Source organism: Osmia bicornis, chromosome 16 (assembly GCF_907164935.1).
Source record: "Osmia bicornis bicornis chromosome 16, iOsmBic2.1, whole genome shotgun sequence".
Taxonomy (NCBI): Eukaryota; Metazoa; Arthropoda; class Insecta; order Hymenoptera; family Megachilidae; genus Osmia; species Osmia bicornis.
The window spans coordinates 3,466,100-3,490,930 of NC_060231.1; the positions used below are offsets into that span (position 1 = coordinate 3,466,100).

The 24,831-nt window shown below is 38.9% G+C and overlaps 2 protein-coding genes across 8 annotated transcripts; one reads left to right on the forward strand and one right to left on the reverse strand.

The window, feature by feature from the left end:
- On the reverse strand, positions 1–24,457 carry LOC114878002 (ran-binding protein 3-like). Of its 6 annotated transcripts, none has more exons than XM_029191297.2 (12): positions 24,281–24,457; positions 12,368–12,476; positions 12,176–12,285; positions 11,047–11,157; positions 10,120–10,296; positions 9,647–9,902; positions 8,270–8,359; positions 7,285–7,442; positions 3,002–3,106; positions 2,650–2,727; positions 1,858–2,585; positions 1–1,779 (listed from the first exon to the last, which is right to left on the reverse strand). In XM_029191297.2, exons 2-12 carry the CDS (start codon positions 12,430–12,432, stop codon positions 1,468–1,470), a joined length of 2,190 nt encoding a protein of 729 aa, XP_029047130.1. In that variant the 5' UTR covers positions 12,433–12,476; positions 24,281–24,457; the 3' UTR covers positions 1–1,467. The 6 variants fall into 6 exon arrangements, with proteins under 6 accessions (XP_029047130.1, XP_029047133.1, XP_029047134.1 ...); XM_029191300.2 differs by lacking the exon at positions 24,281–24,457 and adding an exon at positions 23,701–23,896; XM_029191301.2 differs by lacking the exon at positions 24,281–24,457 and adding an exon at positions 14,554–14,653.
- On the forward strand, positions 3,420–7,221 carry LOC114878006 (acyl-CoA-binding protein-like). Of its 2 annotated transcripts, XR_003789682.2 has the most exons (5): positions 3,420–3,529; positions 4,478–4,777; positions 4,922–5,036; positions 5,347–6,266; positions 6,364–7,221. XR_003789682.2 is itself a non-coding variant. In XM_029191316.2 (4 exons), the coding sequence occupies exons 2-4, from the start codon at positions 4,763–4,765 to the stop codon at positions 5,484–5,486; spliced, it is 270 nt and encodes an 89-aa protein (XP_029047149.1). In that variant the 5' UTR covers positions 3,420–3,529; positions 4,478–4,762; the 3' UTR covers positions 5,487–7,221. The 2 variants fall into 2 exon arrangements, 1 of the variants encoding a protein (XP_029047149.1); XM_029191316.2 differs by having other exon boundaries at positions 5,347–7,221.
- Positions 24,458–24,831: the final 374 nt, after the last annotated feature.

The window sequence follows — 24,831 nt, forward strand, 5'->3', positions numbered from 1 at the left end:
TTAAATATAAAGTATCTTTTTTATTGTTTAGATTATCCTAAAACAAGAGATTTTTCTGAATAGCTCTACTAATGTGTAACAGTTTTAAAATGTATATGTTTCCATTCTTAAGACGGTAACCACAATTCTCTTCCTCTGCGCCTCTAAGTTAGGATCCTTCTTCAAAGGTGTCTTTTTATATGCAGATCCCATCGGTGAAATGAAAACACAGACTTTCATTAGGTAGCTTTGTTTCTTTTTATGCAAACATTTGTATTCTTTCCTTTTTTTTTTGGTTTTTTCTTCTTTTTCCATTCTTATGATTAACGATGTGTACAGTGAATCTGTTTTCTGTAATATAGCAAGTACAGAGAAATGTATTTATTGGTGATTGTATTGTTAGATAGAGTTAAGTAATATCCTTTTTTTTTTCTTTCTTTCTGTTACTGTGTATGTGTATGTGTGTATATCACGTTAAGGACTCGTGAATTCGTCCTTCGTCTCCTGTGACAGAAACGCGAGTCTTCGTGTGATAAATATTGCTAAGCGAAATTAAAGAAAAGCCGCCTCGAGCACAGCCTTCTTACGTCGCAGACGCGACGAGGAAACGGCGCGTTTCTCTAAAACGCTATGTACAACTAAAATGAGAAATACAAACAAGTTGGATCAATCGCGTTATATTTTGTGCTTAACAGAGGTGTCGCAATCGGAGGTTGCAACTGCAACCGTTTCCTCGTCGCCGGACACGTGTCCATTGAGCTGTTTCACTTTCGCTACACGTTAAATAACCAAACTAATAGTAACGTCTTAGAAAGTATAATATTTATATATATATATATTTATATATGTATGTATAGCCGACGAGAAATAGAATTCTAAATCGATACGAGCATTGCTACCGTAAAAGTTGAAGTGATTCCTTACAAAGAGAGAGGCTGACTTCTTATTTTTGAAAAATTAAAACGTTGCCCTGGTTTTCTTTCGTTTCACGTTACAGATCCATGATCTAATTATTATACTATTATCAAAAATCTCTACCTAGTCGTTCCATGACTCGCGAATACAGCAACGCGTATCCTCAAAAAAAAAAAAAAAAAAAAAAAAGAAAAAAAAATAAAGAAACACCGTTTCGAAATCCATGTAAAAGAAGAATATCAATTAGGAATGATTACAAAAAGACTTCGTGTAATTGCAAAAATCAGAAGAGATCCGTTTGGCCTACGATTTCTTGCCTTTCATTTTTCTTTCTTTTCTGTCTGCCTGCAAACATTGGTGCCACGGAGGTTCGAGGTGTAAAATCTTCCTTTGAGGAAGGCACAAATCATAGTCATTCTATTGCGTACGTGTACTAGATAGGGCCTCGTTTAACTTGGGGGGCGAGGGGGGGAAAAAAAACCTTTTCTTCATTCACGTGTTAGCAACTGCATTGCGTAGGTTCGAATGACGATAATTATGTATGATGGTCTCGCAGGGGTGATTGATCGATCGTCAGTGATCGGCGGCTAATTTTTTAGGCTGCCGTTCCTGTGCACGCTTCAGTCGTGCCTGCAGCAAGAAGTGAAGAAGTTCGATCTCCTTAGGCGCCGCTTGAACGATGAAGATTCTGATGTCCCCGTGTACGTCCATCGCTGTTAATCTCAGGGATTTCGGCGCGGCCCTTTCCGCGGTCATACCTGGCCACACTTTTGTGTTTAAAATTAATCTCTGCGTACCAGCGGTGCGTCCGACCAACCGGGACTCTTCGTCGCGGTCGTTTAGCCGCAGCGTACCCCTTCCCCTCTCTTGCCAGCCGCCGCTAGCCTAAATATACAAAATACATTTGTTACGCTGGGCGATTACAGTTATTATTTACAGGAGAATTTATCCGTTTTTATCTACCTTGTCGAACGCGAACAGTTTACAATTTATTTGGAGGACGTTTGTTTCACCTTCCTCGCCGGTTAACAGCGTTACTTGACTATATTTCCTTTTATTCGCGCGGTTCGCTTCCTCCAGCTCCTGCGCCGCTTCCGTTAACGTCAGACCGGGACGGGCGGTCGTGCGGCAAACCGCGGAGGCGTTCGAGAAAAGAAGCTCCGAAGAACCGTTCTCGTTCGCGGTCTCCTCCTTTGGTTCTTCGCTCTCCGACTTCTCGGAACTCTCCGCGTCGTCCGCGACCACGACGCGTTCCTTCAGGTTCTGGCCGAACACGAAGCTCGGCTCCGAGTCGCAGGATGACACAGTGCTACTATTTACAGTATTATTTTCGCTATCCTTTGTGCTCGCTCCTAATGGTAAAAACGTAGGTTTCGTCTCCTCCGTTGGTTTCTCCTTCTCCTTCTCCTTTTCCTTCTCTTTCTCTTCGCTCTTAGCCTCCTTCGCTTCCTTGGTCTCCTTCTTTTGATTTACAGTCTCGTCCTTCTCTTCTAAAAAATTCTCTGTCACTTTAGCGAACGGATTCTGAAACTTTGCCGGCTGTAAGACTACTTTGTTCGCCGTCTGATTGTTCGACACTGCACCCAGCTGAGATGGCCTCAATATGGATGACTTTGTTTTATTAGGCGAGGAATTGGCAAAGTCACTGCTCCCAAATGGATTCCCAAACTTTGATGCCGCTAATACAGAGCCTAAAGATGAAAAATTTCATTGGTATCTTAATAAATACTAGGGGCTGGTTTGGCGATACTTTACCTTGTATTTTATTGGCTGGTTTGTTGGAACTTGACGATGATTCTTGAACATTATTCTCTGTAGCTGCATTTTCCATTTCTATTAAAAGAATTTACATATATAAAACATCATTCCATAAGTGTTATTACGATTGCAGGCTGTAATGTTTACACAATTATTCTTATAACGATTCAATCGGTATCATAACCTATATGTTGAATAATACTTATTATTTAAGGTGTTGAGAATCGGTCAAGCAATACTGTGAAGCAACAAAAAATTGTGAAATAAAATATCTTAAACGAAGTAGAGGCTATAAAAAATGTTCCAAGAATATTACTTATTTAATGTGGAAAAACAACAGTGTATTTACCACTGTTCGAATTTTCTGGTGAATCCCCTGGTGAATCCCCCGGCGAATCCTGCGGTGGATCTACCTTTAAAACATACGATGGCCTATTTGTTTCCTCTTTGTTTTCTGCATAAAACACAAAACAAACAGTTGTATTATTGTCAGAATGAGTTCCATCAATCTGTCGAAACACTTGCACAAACGAGCATTACAAGAAACGGTTAACAAGAAAATTCTATATTCGTACGGTAAACACGTTAACGGTATAACAATGATTATCTAAACATCTTTAATAATTAATTTACATGATTCTGCACAATTTATTGATAGTTTACTTAGGAAAGAATCACAAAACGCACCCTTGCAGTCCGCCATTTTTTACGTGGAAGTGCTTGGATGCTGCCATCTAGTCGTATCGTTTAGAAACAGAAAAAAGAAAAATAAAATGTCCACGGATCGCATACATACACGCATACATCATAATTTCGTAGAAATAATATCGGATTTCTTTCTATGAACACAAAAATCTGGCGTTGTTTTACAAATATGGTATTTCGTTTTATTTATTCTTACAATATTTCTCGAGATTAGTCTATTATCGAAAGCTAGTCGATACATTTATGGTTAGAAGTTATAACATATTCTTTACAAATAATTTGTATGCATTATTTTCCTGTTCAGTAACCGTTTGAAAATATTATAATGAATTCTGATGTACTTCTTTCAGCTGTAACGTTTCAAAATTATCGAAGCATGTAAGAGACATAATACTTCGCAAAGAAAGTTGTCCCTTGCCTTGAATTTAAGGAGCAGGGCCGGCCCTAGACAGACTAAGAACGCAAGATTGTTTATTTGAATATTAATCGATGTAAATGCAAATCTAAATTAGTTATACAAGCTTTAATGTCGATTTTATAAATTTTGTGTTCGGTAATCTTTTTTATGTCATATATGTGAAGGGACCCTTTGTCAGAATTCGCCTTGGACCCTCGAAATCTCAGGGCCGGCCCTGTTAAGGAGTCAGGATAAAAGCTATTCGAAAACAGATAACCTTAAAATCTATCCCAATCAATAACTGAATTTGGTTAATTTTTACAAAATCCGTGCCTCCGAGCGCAGGGCCCGGGGTAAGTTCCTCCCGGTCCGCCTGGCGCTAGGTACGGCACTGCTTTTGTATTTTTAATTTGAACACGTTTTACGGCATTAATTTAAATATATTATAAAAGTCGAAAGTTTGAGATATTTTAAATTTCATTCGTTAGCTTCTTCGTTTGATTTTTAATCACCGCTACTTTCCCGCGATAATGAGCAAATCATTAACCAAGGATATGTTCAGAGCGGAATCTTACAAAATAAATTCAAAATAAATATATTTATATAAAATTGTGCGTAAATATTTTCTGTTTGTACCTATATCATTCAAATAAATATAAAACGTCACGTGTTCAATTTATTTATAACTTTCTTATCGTAAATTGAAATTTTTTTATTTTTCAGCTAAAAGCAGCGACATTCACGGTTTCGTAAATTTATCCTTCAAGTTATCAAGTTTACCACGATAACGATTAGGAATAAACGGTTTATCGAAAATTTGTGTATATTGAAATTTATTGGCAGTGGTAGCCGTATCGCACGAAGGACAGGAGTGGGGGAAACATAGCTGATTATACTTTCCATGGTTTATACACCAGTTCTGTAGTCTCATTTAGCCTTGTAACAGTGGCTGAGACCGGTTGTGGATACTGTTTGTTTAATAACTAGAATTTTCATTATTAAACCACAATGTCTCTTGTAGAAGTAAGTATTTTGTTACCAATTGTATTCATCAATTAATACTTCTCTTTATATTAGTTTTTCAGTTTCTTAAGTGTGATGTATATATTTTTTAAATTTTATTAGAAAATGCAAGAACACCATGCTTTCATTCCTGTATTTTTTCAGCAATTTGAGAAAGCTGCGGAAGAAGTGAAAGAACTGAGTTCTCAACCTTCGGACGCTGATCTACTCGAGCTTTATTCATTGTTTAAACAAGCAACTGTTGGCGACTGTAACACAGGTACATTTAATAATTTCAAGTTCCTTCTGTACGTCTGATTAGCTAAAATTTGTGGGATGTTTTGTCATAGGTGTAAAAGCATTGGTATACTTAGAGAAAAGACTTTTTTACTTGGCGATTTAATATTCGCCTTTCCTGAATATATTAAAGGTGACTGTGCACTTTGGATCTTCATTTGCAATGCTGATCAGTGCGATGAAAACATGCTAATATTTAATATACATATTTTCTCTGACTTTAATAATAACTTTCTATCGTCTAGTATTATAATTACGTTATCGCTTCTAATGAACAATGTAATTTTTTTCAGCAAGGCCAGGCATGCTAGATTTCAAAGGCAAAGCGAAATGGGATGCTTGGGATCGTATAAAGGGCATGAATCAAGATTCTGCTAAGGAGAAATACGTTCAAAAGGTGAAACAGTTGGTATCTTCCATTGGAAAGAAGTAACGTCTTCAAGGATACATTGTATAAAACTTACTTATCAACTTCCATAACTTTTATACTCTTATCAATGCGGATGTACTATTTTTTTGTTCAACTTTTTGTATAGCAGGGTGGAAGACGTTTTAGATACTTTATATAGAGTTATTTAGCTTAGTTGTTTCTGAAATAATTTGTTACTTCAAAAGTAATCGTTATCTCGTGTTGACGATTATAATTGAAAAGTTTATACGGCCACAGGAATTGATAAGTCAGAAATCGATGAATTAATTCAAGATTATTATTTATCCTGGTAGCTGGATTTATTTCGCTATCAATGATTCGTTATTTACAACGCCGATACTAAGCCAGCGTGTTCTCTTTACACAACGAGACGTGACTGTTACGTACATAATTCTTTAGAGTACATCAATAACGTTTATCAATACCTTCTCAAGGCGCATAATGTTAAAAGTATTAAGAAGAAACGAAAGAAAGAATTCTTTTTTTTTAAAGAAAACTTTTACACCTTTTGCTTAATCTGTTTATATAATTACAATTATTCAGATGAATCCATTTATGTATGGATTTGTAACTTCATTGACCTCTCTCTGAATAAAACATAAGAAATAAATAAATGTTACTTTGATACAACAGAATGTTGGTTCTAAAAGAAAAACACATCCCATCTAAAAGAAATACTGTCTATGATGAATGAAAAGTATCGATGAGAAACATGTGGTGAATGGAATCAACAAAAAAAGTTTATGATATTTTATAGTATATTAATTAATGTATTTTCTCCACGTAAGTATGACATTTCTTCCTTATCATTATATACACATACGCAAGAAACTAACTAAGAAAAAAACAAATAGGATTACGACACTTAAAATTTTTTCAGGGGGTAGACAATTCCTGGAACAGAAACATCTAACCCAAATTACAGTTCGACTAAAGAGGAACAGATTATTTTCAACATGATCATTTTCAAAAGAAAATTAGAAAAAAATATTTGTATTAATTAATTATGAACGTGGTCGTAATACAATTTTTACCCTCCGAGGTTAATGGTTATGGCTGTAAGAGTTAAACGTGTCCCTAAATAAATTTATATATCAATGCGAGAGAAGCACATCCACGTGTGTATCTTATTCGCAGAAACATTTATATGTAATTAGAGCGTATCGCACGTTAAACTCGTTAAAATCAGTCGTAGCATTTCATTTTTTTTTTTCTTTTCACTTTTCATATTCTCGCGACTTACATACGAGTAAAAATCTAATTAATTATAACTTACGAGATATTATGAATTATAATCCGCTAAGAAACTAAGGATAAGCGAAACTTACCGTGGATAATTATAAACGTTAACACGCCAGATTTTGAAACTAAAAGTGACGCGTCTAGTAAAAACGCAAGAGAATGTGTGAATGAAAATTTCTCTATTATCATTTTCTTTTACGAATGAAAAAATTCGAATAAGAATGTTCAGTAGAATTCCTTACAACAGGCTACTTTGCAAAGAATTTATTCATTGTTTTAAGAGACAGAGATATGATCGGTGAATGCTAATCGGTCAACTTTATATACCGATCGTATTCGAACAGCAAAAAATAACAACATGTTATCTGACAAAATTTACATCTGATTAATGGTCATGTATATGTATGCGTGTATGTATGCAGGTGTATCTGATCCAAAAGAAACGAAGAGACCAAAGAATAAAAGAAAATTTAAAAAAAAAAAAAAAAAAAATAAAGTACGGTATTAGAAATGAATGAGAGAAGGCTGCAAATAAATTGTTGCCTCTATTTTCTCTTACTCTTATCGTGCTTCTTAGCGAGAGGTGGATGATGGTGCGTCTTTATTCTGCTAGCCTTCTGATGGTCACCGTGGACTGTTCTCGAGTTCTGGCCAGCCATCGCGATATCGCTGGCACTGTCACTCAGCGGTTGACGACTCGTCGATGACTCGTCAAACCTGGTAAAAACAGAGAAGGTGACGGGAACAAAAGCTCAGTAGCATTCTCACTGGTTCGCTTAATATTGTTAATTTCAAAAATTTAAGCATCATTGAGTTTTTGAACGAGGCTCGATCGCTCGAGCAAGGAATCCCAATCACTGTCATCGGAATATATTTCGTCGAGTAAATCCGCCGTTTCTTTTTTTCTTTTGAACGTATATATATATATATATACCACAGTTCACCAGAGTCCATAACTGCGACGCGCAGGTTGGAAGATGGTGGGGGAACGCAGCGAGCTCTCAGGATCGCCAATCAGGACGAAGATGCGTACTAGAGATGCGCAAAGAACGAAAATAGGTCTTTACGCAGTTATGGACTCTGGTGAACTGCGGTATAGTTTGCTGTGTGTTAACGATAATGTTATATATAATAATAATCTATGTATATGTACATGTATATTTTGTTATCTCGTGTACAATAATGCGGTTGAGAAAAAAGTGCGTCGACCAGCGGCACAAAACATTGTTAATTTAAATTAGCATTATTCCAACGAGATACGAAGCCAGTCGATGGAGACGATATCTAGATTAAGATACGAAGAGAAACCGCGGTGACGATTCGTTGAAAAACGAATACACTTATTTCTTTCTTTCTCTCTTTCTCTCTCTCTCTCTCTCTCTCTCTCTGTCAGGTAGATAGGTAGCAGGAACACAAAGACATCTCGGTAGAGCGCAGAAATATTACTCGCAAATTGTGACACGACGACAGGAATTTCTCAATTGCTGCTGAGCGGAGATCGAGCGAGCGTTCTTGGGATGGTAGAGATCTGTATTTAACTGTACGTTATTGATTGTGGCACGCCGTTCACCGTCTTCGACTTCAGCACGTCGTTCTCGTACGACATTATCGTTTCCTTGCCGTTCTCGAAAACTCTGCAAAGGAAACGGGTCGTAAGTTTTGGGATTACGGTGGTGTTCGAATAAAGCGGAACTCGAGTAACTACCGGTAATAGGGGGGTTGCTGGAGTGATTCTGAACAACTTTTTCCTTTACCAAAATGCTGGCTGAAGCTTCGTTTTTGAGTTATTAACGAAAAACACTGGCCAATCAGAGCGCGCGCTCAGCCACGAGAGCGTTGGCTATGAACCGCGCTCGGTCGTGAACAAATATTTTTAATTAACCTTCCCGCTATGGCGGACGTGCTCGCGAATGCGCTATCCCGGTACGGGGCAGGGACGGTTTTAGCAATACTGGCGCCCCGGGCAAGATTATCGTAGCGCCCATTCAGGGGCTCAAAATTTTTAAGAAAAGAAGACAAGGTAATAATATGAAACGATGAATCTGTAGTTAGATTGTAAAAATTGAAACGGATATAAATGAATAAATACTAGGGACACCGGGCTGCGGCGCCCCCTACGGCGATCCCCCCCGACGCCGTCCCTGGGTACGGAGCAATCCTAACGCAGACGTACTTAAATAATAAAAATAATAAAATAATAATCTCGTAATATGAAATAAAATAGAAATTAAATACGAAAAATCGGTAACTATAGAAATAACAATGTAATAATATTCTGCTCTACCAAAGTTAAAAATGAATGCAAAATTCACCGTCTAGTGGGACGGGTGACTAAAGTCACCATTAGTAGCGAAAGGGTTAAAAACCATGTGGAATTATTCGTTATTCATGAGTAACAAACGCATTGGCACAGCGTGAGTATCGAGGGCAGGGCCGGCGTAAGGGTGGGGCGCGGATCTGTAGGGGGCGCCGCAGCTCGGTGTTCCTAATAATTATTCATTTATATCCGTTTAGATTAGTAAAGCTGCTATGTAGTTTAACAATTTTTACAATCTAACTGCAAATTCATCGTTTCATATTATTACCTTGTCTTTTTTTCTTAAAAATTTTCAGCCTCTGAATGGGCGCCAATATTGCTAAAACCGGCACTGATAAATGTTACATTGTCTAAAATTAAGAACAATGTGGAATTAGTCGCATGCTTTGTCAATGCGTTTGTTCACGACCGAGCGCGGTTCAGAGCCAACGCTCCCGTGGTTCAGCGCGCGCTCTGATTGGCCAGTGTTTTTCGTTAATAATTCAAAAACGAGGCTTCAACCAAGATTTTGGTAAAGGAAAAAGTTGTTCAGAATCACCCCATCAACCCCCCATTTCCAGGAGTTACGCGAATTACGCTACACCCTGTATAATTATTCCCTTACTTTTTGGTGGTTATCTTTTTGCCGTTGATAAATCGTGTCGAGGTACTTGTTCGCTTCATAGCCCCACCGCCGGTGTTACCGTCGAACGTTGTGAACGTGTTGAAGGAGGTGAAGTTTCCTGACACACCTTCGAACAAGTTGTTGAACTGTGAGAAACCACCAAAACCTAACGGGCCGAAGAAGGACGTGCTTATGCTGTTACTGCTTGGATGACTATGCCTGTTGGATCCTCGATGAACACCGGTTCCAGTGAGGTCTTTGGGAACATTCGGTTAAAAACAAGTTAATCACACGGTCCTCGAAGCTAAAAGAATCTCATGGGCGTGGGGAAAAAACTATTATTCGATTAATCACTATCTCATTCATCGTTCAACAAAGAAGGTTGGTTTTGTCATTCATTGGTCTCTTCTTTTCAAGGTGTACAATGGGTGACACACGATACAGTTTCAAAGGTTCAGAAGTTGTTCGCTTACCAGAGAACAAGTCCTCGAAGGAGCTACCACCAAAGAATTCCCTAAACACTTCTGCAGGATCTCTGAAGACAAAGGTGCCAGCAAAGTGTGCATCAAAGTCGTCCTCGTGTCGTCGTTTGCCTCCAGACATCTGAAGCCCATCCTTTCCATACTGATCGTATACTCTCCTTTTCTTTTCTGGAAAGGTTACAAGATGAAATCTGATTATTATTGGTCATGCGATAAGAAGTGAATGCATTTTGCTTAGTTTTATTCGCTCCAAATTCCAAGAAGCAGGTACTGCAAGGCTTGTCGTGTTAGTAGAGTACGTTGGATGGTTTCTAACACCAGTTGATGGCCCACCGCAACAACAAAATCAATGTATAGAAAACAACTTAGAATATTAATGAACAAAGAGAGGTGACTGGTATTTGGAATACTCGAGTGTCAGTATAGAAATCATTGAAGGACTAACTGCTTAATTAATTAAATAGACATCCTTGGCTAACGCAGATCATAACATTAGTCCTTCAAAGATGTACCTGTTTAAGGTGAAACTACTGGCGTACACTGGTCGTTCTCTTATTGGTCAATGGCAAATGGTTAGAAATGCAATATGATACAGGCAATATTATCTGCTTTTTTTAACGACGACTCATACACCGAGTGAAAGAGAAAAAAGTATCTTCCTAGTTTTGTAAAGAAACCTTTGAATCCGATGTTGGAGATGGGAGTTACACCTTGAGGGCATGAATAAGGGATCAGGTATCCGATGAATCTTTCAGAAAATATTGGCTATTTCAAGAAGACTGTATCTGTGTTGCAACGGCAAAATAAAACTGAAGGTGGATGATTGGAGAGCAATACAGAAAATTAAAAAAAAAGAAAAAGAAAAAGAAAAGAAAACGCTTGGCCACTCTCAAAGTCTTTTTTTCTCTTAAGCGGTACCGAAATATCGCTGGAAAGGAGAGTCAAAGTAACTCCGGTAGGTGAATCCACGGCCGGGCCTCGAGGATGCCTTCTGATACAATCGTTGGTCGTAGGTTCGTCTCTTCGCATCTGGACATCGAGCACGGTCACGAGAGATCATCCGGAAACAAACATTTCTAATTGAATACTTTTCTTTTTCGCTTCCACATTTTTTGGTGACACGATTCGACTCGTCGGTTATTGGAGCGATGCTTCGGCTAAAGGAGTCTGGACTTGTTAGATTCTCGAGTTTCAAGCATACTGTTCTATAGCTCCATTTCTCAACCCCTTGACTTCAAATGATGAGTCTGTTATCATAAGAGACATATGCATAGCCACTTATTCATAAGCTTTCAAATACTAGTTAACGCATTACTAATCTTGTTAATATAAACAATGACTAATGTGTCTGATGTTAACCACCATACGTCACAAGTTTTTAATGATTCATTTGTTACTGTTCGCTTTGAAATATGGTCAACAGCATTACACGCATGAAGTATCATTCATTATCAAGGGGTTAATAAAAGAACAGAGACGTTGAAACTCTAGAATCCAGGCTCTGGAGCAGCGAGTGTTCTAAACATGGCAAACATTATTAGCAGCTAATTGTTTCAGACAGAAAATTCAAACACTCTGACACGTATTGGATGATTAGTCCTCGCTGGCCTTGGACAGTTTGTTAAAACAAGCTTACGGTCATCAGAGAATTACTGATCCTCGCAGCTCCTCTGAATAGGATATAATATAGACACTGGTTATGAAACAGCTCATTCATAAGAAACGATAGATTCGTTCTAGATCGTATCTGGTTGAACTGCTGGCTCCCAGAATAAGTCGTACTAGTTGGAGACCGGTTGAAAGGGGAATATAGGCTCATGCGAAATTCGGTGTTGCTGACAAGCAGAGTAGCTCCTGTCGATCATCTCCTGTTGGCATCGCCAGCTACTACAGCTTTCATTATACAAGCCAGTGTGTCGGTACACCGATTAATCACTTAGCAAGAACCGACACAAAATCCTTATCTCATTGGAATTTGGAAATCATCGCTGGCAATTGTTACAGAGAGAGAGATGTTTTATTTTGGAGAAAGGTAGGGGATACTTACCATCTATTAGAACTTCATACGCCTCAGAGATCTCTTTGAATCTCTTGTTTGCTTCTTCCAGATTCTCAGGATTCTTGTCTGGGTGCCATCTTAGTGCCAATTTTCTGTATCTGTAAAGCCACAGGGAATGTGATTATAATTCTTTATCTTGCACACTGAATCTTTATGGATTAAGGAAAATGGAATACTTACGCCTTTTTTATGTCCCCGCTCGAGGCGGTTCGCTGAACCTCCAGTATTTTGTAATAGTCGACCATCGTTCACTGTCTTCGCGCTTGGATGTCAGGGCTTAGGCAACCACCTGTCGAACAATGCGAGAACAGTTATCGTGATTAGCAGGTCAATTGGCAACAACGCTGCTACACGAAGGAGGGTCAATGGGTTAGGAACGCAGGAAAAAACAGCTATCCCAGTTTCATTTGTCTGACAAGCCAACTGGTGTAACTGTTCCATTGATTTACCCGGGTCAACTTTGCTTCTTTAAATGGAAGAATCCTTTGTTCAGTATAATATAATGACTTACAAAGCTTTTCTACAGAATCTATTGTTTCAGGTAAAGCTGAGAAGTGAAAATTGTGCTCCTCTGTTTTAATTATGAATTAAGCGTGGATGCAGACAGTTGAAAGGTTACGTACAATTGAGTTGGAGAAAGCATTTATAAGTCTACGGAGGAAGGGTTTCATCGCTTGGAGTGCTGATTTCTATTGAAGCAATCTTCAAAGAGATTTCCAACCACCTGTTGCCCTACCAGACGTATCAAAAGCATCCAATCAACACAAGCACGTTAAAAAGAGGCCACTCAAATTAATCTATCAGCTGAGAACCTGAAGGTGCAATCACACAGCTTATGAAGTAATACTGAGTTGCAACCAATTAACTGACTGACACTGTTGAATAGAAAAATTCATTGTTTCAAATGAAACAGTGTTTCTTTCATTACTGAACTTTAAAATCAAATTATTCTTAGCAATAGTTGGTTACTAATGTCTTGACCAAGGACTGCTAAACTTTTTTGATCATTGACCCCTACAAATTTGCTAATTCTCTTATCGACCTCTTCTCTAAAGAAATGTTAAAAAACAAAAAGGAACTTATCTGTTTCTTGAATGATTTATTTTATTTTGCCAAAATCAAATTTTTACATAAATTAATGAGAAGGATGTGCTTGATGACGCTTGGCAAGATTAGCATCAATTTATTTCTCTGCTTTGTTAAAATAGAATTAACATGTCTGAAGCCAGATTCTTGCAATTACAAAGGAAAATGAATTGAACAGCATTGGTATTCATCGACCCCTAATTATATTATGTCGACCACTTTGATGATCCCTGGTCTAGACAGACAACAGTCTCTCTGAACGCGTCCCAAACAATTCTATGAAATACAGAGCTACTAAAGAGTGAAGAAAACTCCTGTCTCTCACGTTGCAGGCATTTCAGAAGATTCTGCATCGCGTCCAACTGAATAACTGTCCAAAAACACGAGCGGCAGAGGGTCCAACAAACCCAGCCATGTACTTCATTCAGCTAACGAGCCTGCGGTCCAAGAATGCCGGCAAAAAATACGTGCCAACATTCCAAAATAGTTTTCTCGTACTATGTAGTATTCCAGTGAACAGGCAAATATATTCCTCGTCGAGTTAATTTTACGTGGCGGTCTTCGAAATAGCGACGCAGCGTTATATAAATGGCTCGCCGCTCTCTGGCTAGTACTTAGCTCGCAGTTTGACCAGAAATTAATGAAAATCGAGCTGGTTAACGCGTTTCTGTTATTAGCAGAAGATTTTACCAAGGCTTCTTTTGCCATTGATTAATGCCATCCTCAAAATTCACCCCTAGTTCACAGGAAGCTATTAAAAACCGACGAATGACTGTAATCATCCTTAGGACATCACCAGTAAATAACAACAGTACTTTCCTATTCACACTGAACAATTAAATAGCAATTAGTGGATAAACAACTGTGTCACCTTAGGTGCACAGAAAGCAGAGCAGTAAAAACCAGTAATTCTTGAGAAAGAAACTTGCCCAGGCGTGAAAGCCTCATCGTCACGAGCTGCTTCAAAGCGAAACTTCAACTTCACTCGATTCACAGAAGCTCACCAGTCACTCATCGATTCGATCCCTTCGTCCAGCAACATTTTGCTTCTCTGATAGGTTTACCGAACGAATTCCAAACGCGTTTTGAAGGGACCACTCATCCCGGAGGGATCGCCGCTATGGAAACGAAGGGAGGCGAAAAGCACGAAGGTTGCGAATAGCCGGTGGAAAAGCTGAGCTCAAAGTCAAAGACTGGACTAACGAACACGCTAAAGTTAGCCGAGACGTGTATCGAAAATAGTTCGAAACACGGAGGTGGAGGTCATTACGTTATCCCACCTCGGCTTCTATGTCTCTCCCTCCACTTTGCTAGGTGCTAAGAAGCGGATTGACTCGGTCCCACTTGCATTCAGCTCGTTACATTTCATCTATACGAGAGTACAGAGTGCACTGAATCATCCAAACGAAAACAATCCGTCAAATCATTTCTCTTAACGCAAGATGCTGATCCAAATACAGCTGCAAATCGAATGTCTTCCTTTCCTGAAAGAGAGAGATTTTGCGATGAATGGATTTGACTGACTCTAGCTGTAGTTCAAACTGTGTTACTAGGTGAACAGGACTGTCCTCTAACGTTTCATGTCCATACGTGATACAGGAACACCACCTCCGCGATCAGGTCGAGGACGTTGGACTGCGGCGTTTCATGTCCTACACAGGTTCCTTCCTATCTCTACATCTATCTTAATGTTCAACTAATGAATTAGAAATGAAATCTTAGATTTAGGAGGAGAATTGTAGCAATGTTCCTTTGATAGTTTTCAAAAGAGTCAACTAAGACCTCTGTCTCATCAGGTGTCTCTTATAAAATACACAGTCATCTATGAAGCTTTGAAATCAGAATGATCAAGATGAAAACACCTCAGAAATGTTTCTAACAAAATTGGAAAGGTGAAAAGGAAAAGGCAGATACTCTGTCGGTATTGTCAAATTCGCTAAGTGGTGGGTGAAAAGTGAACCTTGCCAGTCCACGAATTAGGAAGCTTATCCTGTAGCTTATAATAAATCTGCTCGTTCATACGAGGATCGCGAAATCCGTGAGTCACGCCGCTTTCGAAGGTGATTTTGGCCTGCCTACACGCTGAACAAGCGTCGCAGGTAAAACCGCGCGAACAGTCATCGCGACGTGGGTCGTCGTGGGCGTCTTTCCAACAGTACGCTACGAAACACCCTTCCCCACTTGGCTATTGTCCTTAGAAGATCAACCTGGCCTGACAATCTCATGAAAAGCTTCCTATCAATCAATCAAATGTTTTCAATTAATCCTTCAACGCTTATAAAATCAATACACGTTCCTTGTTCGCTTAACCATTTTGAACTTTGCCGCCAAGAATTTAACACTAAATTCCCGGACAAATAGATCCGTCAAAATAGGTATAGGATTTTTGGAACTAGGGAATTAGTATTTGTATACATTTCATAATTCTATTAAAAAGCAACATATGTTTTTAAAAAAATTATTTAAGTCTTATTAAGTTTAAATGAATCAAATTGATTCACTCCGGTAATCTAGTGTTAAATAACGCGCATGCGCCAATAGGCTCAACATCTACCGCGATAGTGCGCACAATGGGTCAACTACATTTTATTATTTCTCGTGAAAAAAGTATCGATAGTATGTAAATTATTACAACATGAAGCTGTAAAACATTCCAGGTAATCATCTATTTATAATTTATATCAATACAGATATTCTGTTTGTTATTTCAGCAAGTTAATAATATCGAACGCATATATAGGTTAATGGCGCGCACCGAGCACGACTGCGCATGCGCATGCGCATATACAGATTCATAACGATCAGTGAAGAATTTTTCAAAATTTCCAGCGAGGAAAGAATAATAATTAAAGAATCAAAATTAAATAATAAATAAAGAATAATATTATTCGTACTCGAATTTAATCATAAGATGCATATGTCCCTAGTGTTAAGGTTAGGGTGAGCAGAAACTTCTAAAACTTCATCCCCTGTTTTTGAAATATCCTATAACTCTTTTTCAGAGAAATTTTCCGGTTTTAGACGACTATCAGGAGGTATGGACCAAGTGTCTAACGATCGAACGAACAACGCGAGGAACGTGGCTGGAAAACGGGTCTTCGATATTAAAATTCACCACCGGCGCCTGTACACGAGAACTGGGACTCGGCTGGCTTACGTAACAGGCGATTCGAACGAATGTTTCGGATGCCTATTGTGTTCGTAACATGATCAGAGAACAGCAGCTGAGTCTTATCAATTGACGAGTACCGGAGGATCCCCGCCCTGCGAGTTCTATGACTCATCAACTTCAGGAAGCTCGTTATCGCCACACTAGGAATTAAAATCGCATTATAAAAAGACCCTAGTGGGTCTAGGAATTTTGATTTCTAATTACCATAACACAATCGCTTTACACGTTAACCTCAAAACTGAATCTCTATACCTAATGGGAGAATGTATTGTGTAAGGTATCAATTTTATAGAGAACGATGATCGTTAATAATCGCGTCGTACCAGTTTTGGTCTTGACATTCGTCCAAAGATAATCGTCGAAGACAAGAAACGTTTCGGGCACCGTTCCAAGAATGGAAGGATCGGATACACGTTGCTTTCGTTGCTTCAATCATACATATAAATTAGTATCTCACTTTTCTTAGCAGTGCAAGTAGGAAACAGGTGTCTTTAGAACATCGCGCGTTAATTATACTGTGAGAAGTTTCCACCTGGACCGAAGAGAAGGATGTAATGAAATAAGCAGAATTTGCAAACTGGATTTCCTTCTCAGATAAACGAAGAAAGGAAAACAGGATTTCTGAAGAAGATAATGTTCGCCATAGTGCTTTATATTCTTAATGCATTTTAAAGGTACATTTTATCAACAAAAAAAAAATCTTAACATGTATACAATAGAGATACCTTTAGCAGAAAGCAGACCACCTGAGAAGATATTAACCCAGGAAACGCATCGCATTTTCCTTCCTTTATCCAACCAAGGAATTATCGATCCACGGGCTATCTACAGATTAACCCTTTAACTGAGGGTGTGGTTTATAAACCATACTAAAATTACAGCCAGAGGCGGGTATATAAACAAAATGTTCATTTTCGCTAATATCAAATAGCGACTGTGGCTTATACACCACTAAAATAAAAATAAAACAAGCTAAAGTGAACTAGAGCGAGATTCGCCCTTTTTCGGCCATTTCCGGTCAGATTGAAAGTGGCAAAAAAAAAAATTTGTTGTGGCCATTCGTTGAGAATTTGACCCACTGAACACAATGGCGTAAGAATTTTTTCGATAACTCTTACAAAAGTGACAGAAAGTCTAAATGCTATAGGCCCCTTATCAAGATTTTCAATCTTAGAAATGGGTTGGCTAATAAAAAAAAAAATCGTTTAAAATAGAATGTCACTTCAGTAATATAATTTAAAATTAGAGCGGTCGGCTGTGCTAAAAGTACCCGCGGTTAAAGGGTTAACCCGGAATATTTGCGTAGAAACGCGTCCTCGTGGAAATGCGTGTCGGGAGCATCGTATCGCGAAGCGTGACACTTCCGTCGTTTTGCAAACGGCGGTTTAGTCATGGAACACGCTTTCGTTGAACCTGCGCGCATCGATTAAACGAAACCAAATACGGTCCCGGGCGACTTTCGAGGATACACCTGGCCACGGTATCGATGCTTTTATCTATTCTATCTCGGCTACGTTCGGTAATTTCACGAATCGAAGGACTTCGTTGATTGCGGGAAACGTATTCGAAAGTTTATCGGAATTATTGACCTAACCCAGCGGCGATGACTCGATACAGTCTATTCAAAGTCAAGCAACCGCTCAAGGCCACCGTGCCCCGCCGCAGAGCACAGCTATTGTGCCTATTAGTGAGGTCACTATGCAAAAACTTAACTTTCTATATATTTATGCCTTGTATTTAAATCCTTTGGTCAGCGTCCTTCCATACTGGCTATTCGCTATTTATGTACTAACCTAACCTTTTTTCTTTACGTGATGGAAATCTTCGAAAGACACCCCCTGCCTCCTGGGGAGGGGTTGGGGTAGTGTGGGATTTTGACCCACTAAAACCACCACGGTGGCCTGCACTGGGGCTAAAGGGAGGGCCTTTTTTTTTTAATGGAAGAGGAAATGCGTTTGCGCACGCGCAGGTGATCCCCTTGTCGCACTATTCGGCCAGAGGGGGCCCGGGCAGTGTGGGACTAATATCTGCCCTGAGGGGGCAGCCTGGCGCCCGTGAGGGGAGGGCAAACCCAAAGAGGCCACAGCCCAGAAGGGGCGACACCCATATACTAACCTAACCTAACCGTTTAGTAATAAAATTGCCTAGTCTGCTTAGGGCCAGGGCCGGCCCTGTCAGAATCTATGCTATTATTATTTAGAAGAGCCATGACATATTATGGCAGTATTTCAATCCATTTTTGTCAGTATTTAAATATGAAGGGTCAATATTTAAATCCTTTGGCCAGTGTCCTTCCATAGTGACCATTCTCTGTTTATGTAACCTAACCTAACCGTTTGGTATTTTTATACTGACCATTTTGGTAATCAAATACTGACCAAAAGTTGATTTATGTACCGACCGAAAATGGATTTAATACTGACCATTTAATCAGCTGCCATATTTTATAAACAATACAGAGCCCCTGACTTTTAAGCGATCTGTGTCCGATACAGGGTTAATCATCCGAATGATTCAACAGGCTGCGATCTCGCTCGTTAGAACCGGTTTAATTTTCCTTCCTGCTAGGTAGGAATAATTGGAAGATTTAAACGTTACAATCTATCGAACACAGAATCAATGGGATTGTCAAGGAGGATGTAGGAACGTGGGCGATGCGACAGTCTTTAACAAATTAGTAGCAGAAGAGTGTAAATGAGCAATCCCACCTAATCTAGAACCAGTCCTGACTTTACTAACTCTATCCATATCAGAATATCTACAACCAATTTACATTTCTTCTGGTGAAACTCCTTTGAAAAGAAACTGATCGCTTAACCGATGTTTACTTATGAGCAATATACAGTGGGCCACATAAAAATTTGAAAAATTACCCTTCACTATTATTCTTCACGATTTCAACAAATTGTAATTTTTTAAAACGACAAAATCACGTATCTTAGTAAATTAATTTGTATAGCTTCTCGAGAAGCCTCAAGTCATTTGGTCCAATTTTAAACGAGGTATTCTGTTTTATACGATGAGTGAATAATTTTATGACACACTGTATGTACACTTCAACAGGAAGGAAATAATTAAGAAACCTCCGAGGAAACTGATGCAATGTAATTATTACAGGCTCTATTTCCTGCGGTTTATCTCACAGGTAGTAAGAGTTTGATTAATTTTCCTCTTGGATAATTTCCTCGCGAGTAAAGTGTACCCGAAGAGTACGTAGAAAGTGAAATGAAACGATATGCTTCTTGTTTTTGCAGTGAAAATGCAGCGAAGCGTGAAAAACTCGAGAAAGAGAGAATTCTAAGATGAAGAGAACCACACCGCCTGGGCTTCCTTTTGCGCTATCCCGGCGAGGTGTGACGTCAGTTTTACATATTCGGGCAGCGCGAGCGACGTATCGAGGAAAAAGGATTTCTCGCGTGTCTCCTGATCTTGAGAGGCTGTTCTGTGTTCGTTTCAGCCAGAAGGACGACGATTTTTGCGCTCGACGCACGGCCATCCTTGCCTGTTTAAAATATCGCCAGGTATATTTCTTTTGTACTCGACGATCTCGAGGCAAAGAGTATTCAATATCATTCTTGATCTTGATCATTTATCTACCAAGTAACTGAATATTTCTCTACCATGACACACAAATTTTGAATTTTAATTAAATTAAATGGTCAGTATTTTATTTCCAAAATGGTCAGTATAAAAATACTAAACGGTTAGGTTAGGTTAGGTTATCTACCAAGTAACTGAATATTTCTCTACCATGACACACAAATTTTGAATTTTAATTAAATTAAATGGTCAGTATTTTATTTCCAAAATGGTCAGTATAAAAATACTAAACGGTTAGGTTAGGTTAGGTTAGGTTAGTACATAAATAGCGAATGGTCAGTATGGAAGGATACTGACCAAAGGGGATTAAAATAATGGCCAGTAAAATACATGCGATTGGAAAACAGAGAAGTTCCATTTGAAACATTGATTCATTAATAGAGGAATTGCAGAAAGTGGAACCATCTATTTCTATGCCATCGATTTATCTTCGCATACTGCATAAATAAACGAAGGTATTACTGGCAACTTTGATATCAGTGCAACGTTGCATGATATTGTGTAATGTGGCTCATTAAAAATACCACGATATTCCTTTTTGCCCCGACACGTTAACCGCGCAGTTTCCTGCACGCAGTGTTTGTTCTTTGAGAAGAGCGATACACGTAACACGTGTTGCGCTAGGTCGGGGCTAGAAAATGTCGGTTAAAAGGCCAATGAAAGGGTCTAGGACAGCTACCACGGCCACGGTTTAATTTTAGTTACATATTTTCAACGGTCCCTCCTCTCTGAACCCTTGGAATTTCATCAACGTACCAAGGAGTTAATCCCCGACCTTCCAATCTTACGTCTGAATTTAACCTTTAAGGATTTTCCATTAAGTATAGTGCAATATCACAAGCGACGAGTCTTGTAAACATTATTTGCATTGTAATGTTAAGAACCATCGAAAAATTAGCATTAAGAATCCACTTACAGTCTGTTCGAGTACAGCAATAATTGCATGACTAACCCGTGATTAATTCTAGAATGCTCAATAATATTTGGCAACAAATTAAATGGTCAGTATTTAAATCCATTTTCGGTCAGTACATAAATCAACTTTCGATTAGTATTTTATTACCAAAATGGTCAGTATAAAAATACTAAACGGTTAGGTTAGGTTAGGTTAGGTTAGGTTAGGTTAGTACATAAATAGAGAATGGTTACTATGGAAGGACACTGACCAAAGGATTTAAATCCTAACCCTTCATATTTAAATACTGACCAGTAAAATACAAACCATAATATTTCATGGCTCTTCTAAATAATAATAGCTAACCTAACTATATCATTATTACTATATCTTCATTGGATATAATGTAATATACTGATTCCTTCCCACAGATAAACGTACATTTAATAACAATATCATTATTAGTATATCTACATTGGATTCTGACAGGGCCGGTCCTAGGGCTAAGCAGACTAGGCGACCGCCTAGGGTCCCCTAAGGTCCAGGGCCCTCATAAGACGATTTTGCGTCTAAGAATGCAAGAAGAGTAATGTTTACTTGAATATTAATCTAAATTAGTTATGCCAGCTTTAATGTTAATTTGATAAATTTTCTTTGAGCTACTTTCTTTTATGTCACATATGTGAAGGGGCCCTTTTTCAGAGCTGGCCTCGGACCCCCGAAATCTCATGGCCGGCCCTGGATTCTGAAATAACAATTCATTGACCTTTTCAGATATAACCTAATTAAGAATGAATTACATGAAACATGTTTAACGAATCAGTTAGATGCTCCACGGTTAACAATGTTAATTGTTCTTCAAGCACGACGATTATCAGAAACGCGATGAGAAGAGAATCAGCTGTACCGTCCTCCCTCTCCCGTGCACGGAGAACCGAACTTAATATAGAAACATCACGAGTTACGCTGTTCGTTATTACAAACGTGCGACTGGTAATAAAGATACCTATAGCTATTGCAAAATCATTGTTCCCATTGATAGCGCCAGTCGCTGCTGCTAATCATTAAAACATGAGCCCCCGGCGTGCGAAATCGGCCAGGTGCCTGAAAACAAAGGGAACCTCTTATTGAGAAAAACTGAAGGTTAAGAGGATTCGAAAGGTCCAGGTCCGTTTCGCCCTCTTCCCTTCTAGGAGGTATGAGTCCCACACTGCCTGGGCCCCCTTAGCCGAATAGTGCGACATGGAGAGTTCCCTGCGCGTACGTAAATGTATTTCTTCTCCCAAAAACAAAAAAAAGGTCCTTTTCGCCCTTCCGACTAGCCCCATTGTGTAAGTGAGCCTCGTGGGGCTAAATGCCCGCTCTATCGTTCCCAATTTTTCACTTATACCAACGGTATTAAAGGGCGCAATTGCGCTATAAGCCCCCTTTATCGTTCCCAATTTTTCACTTATACCAACGGTATTAAAGGGCGCAATTGCGCTATAAGTCCACCCCCTCCCCCCCAGCAGCCGCCACCCAACCAAGTGGCGTGCGGGTTGGACAAATCCGCTCCTGGGCTGGCCAATCATCGCACGGGTACGGAAAAACCCAACACTTGACTCTTTGTCGGCGTGTAAGGAATTTTGGTCTAGGGACGAACAAGCTAATCTGAGTGGGTTAGAGACTACACCCACCAGGCGCCTAGCGCCCATACACCCTTCAAACAGCTGTATATTGAAACTGGAAGTCACGTGACCAGGAAAATGCCGTTAGCAAGTTTCAATTTCAGCCGTTGCTTCCTTACAAGCAGCGCCATAATACATCACCGGCAACATCGTGTCACTTGAACGATGATTTATACGCGACAAACGCGGAGAAACGATCGCTATTAATTTTCTCTTGATTCATGTTCAATATAAAGACACAATGGAAGGTGAAGAACGATCCTTCCATTGATACAATGGAAAATTTGAATTCCCCAAGGATGACTGTAATTACAGTGTGTCGACGAACGAATCCGTTCAAATTATCGAACCGTCGTTAATCGAGAATCATTGATTCGTGTCACTGCATTTGATTGAATTTTAACTGCTTGAGCATTCGAATTCAAATGCATCAGTTTCCAGCCAGTAAACTTAACAAGAAACTGTACATATTTAGTTAAGCATAGATGCCACATGCCAATAGTTGACAACAGTGAAATCATAGAGGAATTTTCCTATTTGGAATGATATAGCTGTGTACGGATGACACAGAATGGAATGCCTCCTGATATAGAGCAGGGAAATATATATATAATGTGCAATATAGAAACTGAGGTGTTTGACCTGGCTTTAAAATAGCATTGCAAGTGCAATGTCGTGCTAAGATTCAGAGAAATACAACAATAAAGCACTTTGATGGGACGTACAATGTCTGACAGCAAGGGAAATTCAAGGAATTCGTTTATCTGCACATGTATTCTAACATATGCTCAATTGCAACGTAACCTATAATTTTTAAGATGAATTTATAACAACGCAATTCGTATGAAAATCAAACGTATAATTTCTCTGGAACATAGCAGAAGAAAGTAATGACATCTAGAAGAGAATGAGAACCATGAACCACCATATATTAAACTATAACCTATTTGTATGACATTTAACGTTGCGCATATGAATTTTTGTAATGGTATATTCCAATTGTGCAAACAGTTTGTGATTAAACTGGTAAGAATCCGATAAATAAACGGCGGTGAATGTGCCAAACTGATAATGATAATTATAGGAAACTTACATGGACGGTTCTCGTTCGAGCATGCTTGAGCTTTCAGAATCGAAACGTTGTTCGAGAAAATCGTTATCGACGTGGGAAAAGTCGAAAAGCTCGTTAAACCGGTTACCAAGGATTCAAATGATTCGTGTTTTCAAACGTAACGCACAAAGTTGTCCATTAGGAAATTTTTTACGCGTATTAAATTTTCTTGATAATGATTCAACGGTTGTTGCGCGCTTATCTTTTATCTAGTAACAGTGAGTTACGATACGGGCATTATCGATTGCAAATGACACGAGTTACTTTTTTTTACAGAAGAACTATCAGAATGTGAAAAGATGATCACTTACGTTGGTACACGACGGTAAACGTTTCCGAGCTAGGAAAAATGCGTTGTCACAAGGCGTGAGAAAGTATATGGATTGAAAAAGTATGGGATGGCGCAATGTAGATGGAAAAACGATAGCGGGCAACGTGTTGTTCTCGAAATTTTCAAGCGGAACCTATCTCCCGACGTTGCAACGGTTCCCCTTCGGACGACGTAGTTCGGTGGTGGTAACTGGTGAATTTTCACGAATAAACAGAATATCCGCATACTCACCGAGAAGTGGCTCCTGCTTCTTCCACGCCAGTCACAACTCAGCGATCAATTTTTTCCACAGAGAAGCGAATAATTGTTTTCCTTTCGACGGAGGACAGACACACAGTGGACAACAAGCGACAATCTCGCGAAAAAGTAGAGAAATGCACCTATCGCCTGAAGTTGGCGCAAACAACGGTCGATATTCAATATGGCCGCCGTTTCGATTTTTCTAGAGCACGTTACGTACCCGCTTCGATACTCGTCACCTTCTACCTCATTTTATTGATTTGATAATTAAATTTTAACGCTTACGATTCTATGAAAATCATGAAGAGGATTTTTCTTAAAAACATGACAGAATGTTGAATGACAACAGCGGGATGTTCGAGTTTTCTCACATAATGGTTCGTATTTCTATTTATTTCAGGTTAGGAAAATTTAAACGTAATTTCTACAAAATTAATATAAATTACGTATATTTTTAATAAAATATTAATTAACATAGTATTTTCTTGGAGAAATTTAACATAAACGTTTAAAATACAAATTTAAATAATTAGTAGAAATTA

Coding starts and splice junctions, on each gene's coding strand:
- LOC114878002 (XM_029191297.2), bottom strand. CDS start 12,432: ATGGTCGACTATTACAAAATACTGGAGGTTCAGCGAACCGCCTCGAGC. Junction 10,297..11,046: donor TCCTTTCCAGCGATATTTCG/GTACCGCTTAAG, acceptor TAACCTTTCCAG/AAAAGAAAAGGAGAGTATAC. Junction 3,107..7,284: donor CGCTAAGAAGCACGATAAGA/GTAAGAGAAAAT, acceptor TGTTTTATGCAG/AAAACAAAGAGGAAACAAAT.
- LOC114878006 (XM_029191316.2), top strand. Junction 5,037..5,346: donor TGTTGGCGACTGTAACACAG/GTACATTTAATA, acceptor AATTTTTTTCAG/CAAGGCCAGGCATGCTAGAT.